At 41.1% G+C, this 5,122-nt stretch overlaps 1 protein-coding gene across 3 annotated transcripts; it reads left to right on the forward strand.

Moving 5' to 3' along the window:
• The first annotated feature begins 265 nt into the window (after nt 1-265).
• LOC135520338 (nucleoside diphosphate-linked moiety X motif 17-like) lies at nt 266-4,881 on the forward strand. 3 transcript variants are annotated; one of them, XM_064945809.1, is made up of 8 exons: nt 266-786; nt 2,360-2,473; nt 2,660-2,843; nt 2,936-2,961; nt 3,135-3,227; nt 3,421-3,519; nt 3,641-3,795; nt 3,967-4,881. In XM_064945809.1, exons 1-8 carry the CDS (start codon nt 715-717, stop codon nt 4,136-4,138), a joined length of 915 nt encoding a protein of 304 aa, XP_064801881.1. In that variant the 5' UTR covers nt 266-714; the 3' UTR covers nt 4,139-4,881. The 3 variants fall into 3 exon arrangements, with proteins under 3 accessions (XP_064801881.1, XP_064801883.1, XP_064801882.1); XM_064945811.1 differs by having other exon boundaries at nt 2,382-2,473; XM_064945810.1 differs by having other exon boundaries at nt 268-786; nt 3,641-3,777.
• The last annotated feature ends 241 nt before the right edge of the window (nt 4,882-5,122 follow it).

Below are 5,122 nucleotides of genomic sequence, written 5' to 3' on the forward strand. Positions count from 1 at the left end.
TAGCTGTAGTTCTGTATTGTGAAAGTTATACTGTATATCTTGAAAACCTTATTGCTGACAATGCAACACCTTTTGATATCAACAATGGACTAATGACAAAAATAACAAAAGATGGTTTTGGGGTGGAAATTTCAGGAGACGAGAATAGTAGGTATGATTTAGTTTTTAGACCTGGTCAACACTCCAGTCCAGTTCGTGGCGCTAAAGCACATTAAAGTTAGTTGCCAACCGCCATATGTAAACCGAAGAAGAAGAACATGTGATACCAATGTAGCCAATGAATGTAGGTAGTTAGCTACGTGTACATTTGTGTTTATATTCCTTGGACATGACAGCCAGCCATAGAAGCTAAGATCAGTGGGCAGGAAACAATTTTGTTGCATGAACTATCGACCAGCTAACAAAGGCAGGAGCCCACTAGATATATTGATAGCTAGTTAGCAAAAAACAGCTTGGGAATTGATCATAATAATAACGGCTATCTATAGAGTTAGCTTGGTTGTCAATTGCGCTACTAGTGCTCATTTGAACAAATGTGAAATGTGGTAATATTAGCTAGCATTGTCATTCTTATTTTGCTATCAGAAATCTGATTTGTTATCGCTCGCAGGATTATTTTACACATTGTTTTGTAAATTAGGCTAGCTATCGTTGCTAGCTATCTGTCACCTGCATTAAACTACTATCTATCAACAAGGAGAATAATTTACAACCATGGAAAAAGTCACGAAAATACTGGTTCATCTGTCGAAGAATGTCGCACCGCAATGTGCCCGTTTTGCACAGGTCAGTTGTGCATGTGCATTTTTGCTTGTCACTTCAACAAGCCAAATGTAATTTTTGAAAACGAGGTGGGCGCTATGGCAGTGTTTGGTTTTACTGTAGTACCATTTTAAAGGGGTAGGTCACCCAAATTAAATGTAAGGTTAAAGAAAAAAATAATACTGTACATATACACTACGTGACCAAAAGTATGTGGACAACTTCATGTCGAACATCTATTTCCAAAATCATGGGCATTAATATGGAGTTTGTCCCCCCCCTTGCTGCAATAACAGCCTCCATTCTTCTAGGAAGGCTTTCCACTAGTTGTTGAAACCTTGCTGTGGAGCTTGCTTCCATTCAGCCTCGAGCATTAGTGAGGTCAGGCACTGATGTTGGGCGATAAGGCCTTGCTCGCAGTCGGCGTTACAATTCATCCCAAAGGTGTTCGATGAGGTTTAGATCAGGGCTCTGCTGGCCAGTCAAGTTCTTCCACACCGATCTCAACAAATGGACCTCCCTTTCTGCACGGTGCCATTGTTATGCTGAAACAGGAAAGGGCCTTCCCCAAACTGTTTCCACAGTTGAAAGCACAGAATCGCCTGGAATATCATTGTACGCTGTAGCGGTAAGATTTCCATTCACTGGAACTAAGGGGCCTAGCCCCAACCATTTAAGAACAGCCCCAGACCAGACCATTATTCCTCTATGCTTTGGGGCAGGTAGCGTTCATCTGGCATCCCCCAAACCCAGATTCGCCTGTCAGACTGCCAGATGGTGAAGCGTGATTCATCACTCCAGAGAATGTTTTTCCAATGGTGGCAAGCTTTACACCACTCCAGCCAATCCTTGGTGATTTTAGGTGTATGTCCGGCTGCTCGGACATGGAAGCCCATTTCATGAAGCTCCTGGCGAACAGTTATTCTGACATCTGTCGTTGCTTCCAGAGGCAGTTTGGAACTCGGTAGTGTTGCAACGTAGGACAGACGATTTTTACACACTACGTGCTTCAGCACTGGGCGGTTCTGTTCTGTGAGCTTGTATGGCCTACCACTTTGCGTCTGAGCTGTAGTTTCTCCTACTTCACAATAACAGCAGTTATAGTTGACCGGGGCAGCTCTAGCAGGGCAGAAATTTGACGAACTGACTTGGAATGATGGCTTCGTATGACGGTGCTACGTTGAAAGTCACTGAACTCTTCAGTAAGGCCATTCTACTGACAATGTTTTTCTATGGAGATTGTGTGCTTGATTTTATACACCGGTCAGCAACAGGTGCGGCTGAAATAGCTGAATCCACTAATTTGAAGGAGTGTCCACATACCTTTGTATATATAGTGTATATTTCCTTAATTTATGGGCTAGAGATTGCCATCCATAATCAGGATTTATATATTGATAACCAACAAAAACAATGGCTGAATGGACCCATAGCAGGTCCAGTATTTTCCCTTCCAAAATACATTGAAATCAAGTAATTTAGCTAGATGGTTAGCCTTTATTCTTGTAGTTGCCGATACTTCAAAGGTTATATGAGGTGAATTGTGCAACAGTTAAACTTTTTTTATTTTTAAATGTACCACTTCATTTTCTGTTAGAGCATAACAGGTCATTTTACAGAGACTCTTGATGAGGTGGAGGTGAAGTGTTCTTTGGAGAACAATCGCTTTACACTGTGTGAGTGCGAGAAGGGGAGAGGAATTCCGCTGAAGGTAATGACTCAATGAAACACATTCAATTTAATAAACTGATAGGTTTAATTGTTTTATCAGTTGTGGCCACATTTCCATACCTCAGACAGTTTTTTTGTGTATCCCATAGAAATTATTGTTGGTTGACTGAAAAAAGTGTAATGGAAAATGTTTGAGTTTATTTGGTTGATATTTGTTTTTTCTCAGAGGGCAACCTTTTGCCCCTTCAAGTATCTCTCTGTCGCAGAGGCAGCTGCAATCCCATTGGATGTTCAGAGCCGCGGAGTGGACGTGGGGGTTGCTATTCTTCTGCAGTCAGCCAATCAGAAGGTGTTGTTAACTCGACGGGCGTCCAGTCTCCGCATTTTCCCCAATGTGTGGGTTCCACCAGGTATGGCATCATTCTGCGGAAGTAACCTTTCAAAATGAAATGGCATTCCATAGGAAGACACTTTGGTAACCCAATTTACTTTTTTTTATCAGGTGGCCATGTGGAACTGGATGAGAGGGTAACGTTTCTAGTTGCAATAGCTATTAAACAGTGGAAGATAAATGAGATTATTCCTCATTAGTGTATTTGCCTGTGGTTTCAACCCCCCTCATGGTTTCTGTTGTCAATTCCCTTTTAGCTCAATCAAGCTTCGTGTGTGTGTGTTTGCCTCATATCTCTCTTGTTTGTCAGCTCCTGGATGCTGGGCTGAGGGAGCTGAGGGAGGAGACAGGACTGAAGCTGGACCCTGGAGACGTCTCAGCTCAGCTGCTGGGGCTCTGGGAGGTGGGAAATCACTGCCACTATACATCACATTTCTAGGTCCAGGGAATAGTTTTGTAAATAATAATCATCATATGTAAATATATTAGAAAAAACCTACTGGCCACAATTCCACAGACATTTGATCAATTCTGATTTGTCTGACAGTCCTGTTTGCTCATGTTGGCTCAAATGTTTGTTCTGTTTCTCTTCACAGTCAGTTTTCCCACCCATGCTGAGCAGAGGGATGCCACAGAGGCACCATGTGGTCACCTACATGCTCTTAAACACCTCCCTCACACACCAGCAGCTCCAGGTGTCTGTCTGTCTGCCTGACTGTCCTGTTGGTCTCTGTCTGTCTGGTGTTATCATTAAAGGCACACAAAGCCAAATCAAAGAGAATGCCTCTGACTCACTAAAGACCATCTTTATTCTAGGCCTCTCTGCGCCCCGAGCCTGCTGAGGTCAGTGGCTGTCTGTGGGTGGACGCCTCGCTGGTCAAGGCCATCGTATCCGCTGTAGATGGAGAGGAGGGTTCTGTGACACCGCTGGAGGGCGTGGCTCCAACCGTAAGGTACATCACATCCACAAAGTAATGTACTCAAAACATAAACAGACATAAAAATATATATTATATACTGTACCATTGAAAAGTATTTGTGAAAAAAAAGTTTTACTGGGCTAATTTCCTCTGACATTAATTATTTCATTGGTTTCCTCTTAACAATGTTACCATTTTGTTTCTGTGGCGTTGGTTCTCCAGTGTATCGGAGGTCTCTCCGGAAGGTGTGCTCAGTGAGTCAGATTTGCCATTGTCTGTTTTGTGTAACCGGGCCCCGAATAGTGGAGAGGATGTGGAGCGGGTTAGCACTGGTACCAAATACGCCCTGGAGCTCTGGCTTAAGAACCTGGAGGGACAGGGGACCCGATGTTAACTGTCTTCCCTAAACCTGGATGTCTAGCCCTGTGATAAAGTGACTTCCTGGAGGATGACATCACTTCAAGGAGTTTGCCTTAACCGGTGAAGGTCACCTAAAGTGAAATATCATCTTTCAAAAAAATCTTGTACGTATTAACCAATAATGAACTTTGGGTGAACTATCCCTTTAATATCAGCAGCAACACCTACAAGTCTTATATGGCTGTTTGAGGGCTTTGAATGAGCTATCAATTGTGTTGTGTGTAAGAACAGTTTTTATTGCAAGGGTGTTGTTAGTGATGAAATGTTATGAACAAAGTGGATTTATACTGCAGATGCTTTTATGATCATTATATTCCATTTGCGCCTTCAAGCCACAAGATGGCAATGCATAGCCTACACAGTGATTTCACATTTGGAGACTAGTGTGAAACATCAGAATTCTGATTTAAGTTTACATAATTATCTAGACTTGTAAATAAGAATGTCTTCTTATGAACTGACTCGCCTGGTTAAATAAAAATGTATAAAAATATTTTATTTTTCTAACTGAAATTATTTTCCTCGGCCAGCATATTTACTATTATTATTATTATTATTTTTTTTTTTTTACTATACTCAGACAGAAGTTAGGTCTCAAGATAGGTTAGGTCTTCATTGTAAATATTGTGTTGTACTTTCAACTGAAGATAGTAAATATTGGATGTTTGCAGTGATTTAATAATTCACATTTAAAGACTACATTTTTATATGCCATGAGTGGAAGGTGTGTGTCTTTGTCATATAACGAAACCTCTTTTCTCACCAACCTCACCCATGGATAAGCTACTGGGAAATATCCTTACTTTGTTATTTGGCTGCATTTAGACAGACGATTATTGGAGGACCAAAAAAACCGATGCCGATTGTTTTTAAAATTTATTTGTAATAATGACAATTACAACAATACTGAATAAACACTTATTTTAACTTAATATAATACATCAATAAAATCAATTTA

Source organism: Oncorhynchus masou, chromosome 29 (assembly GCF_036934945.1).
Source record: "Oncorhynchus masou masou isolate Uvic2021 chromosome 29, UVic_Omas_1.1, whole genome shotgun sequence".
NCBI lineage: Eukaryota > Metazoa > Chordata > Actinopteri > Salmoniformes > Salmonidae > Oncorhynchus > Oncorhynchus masou.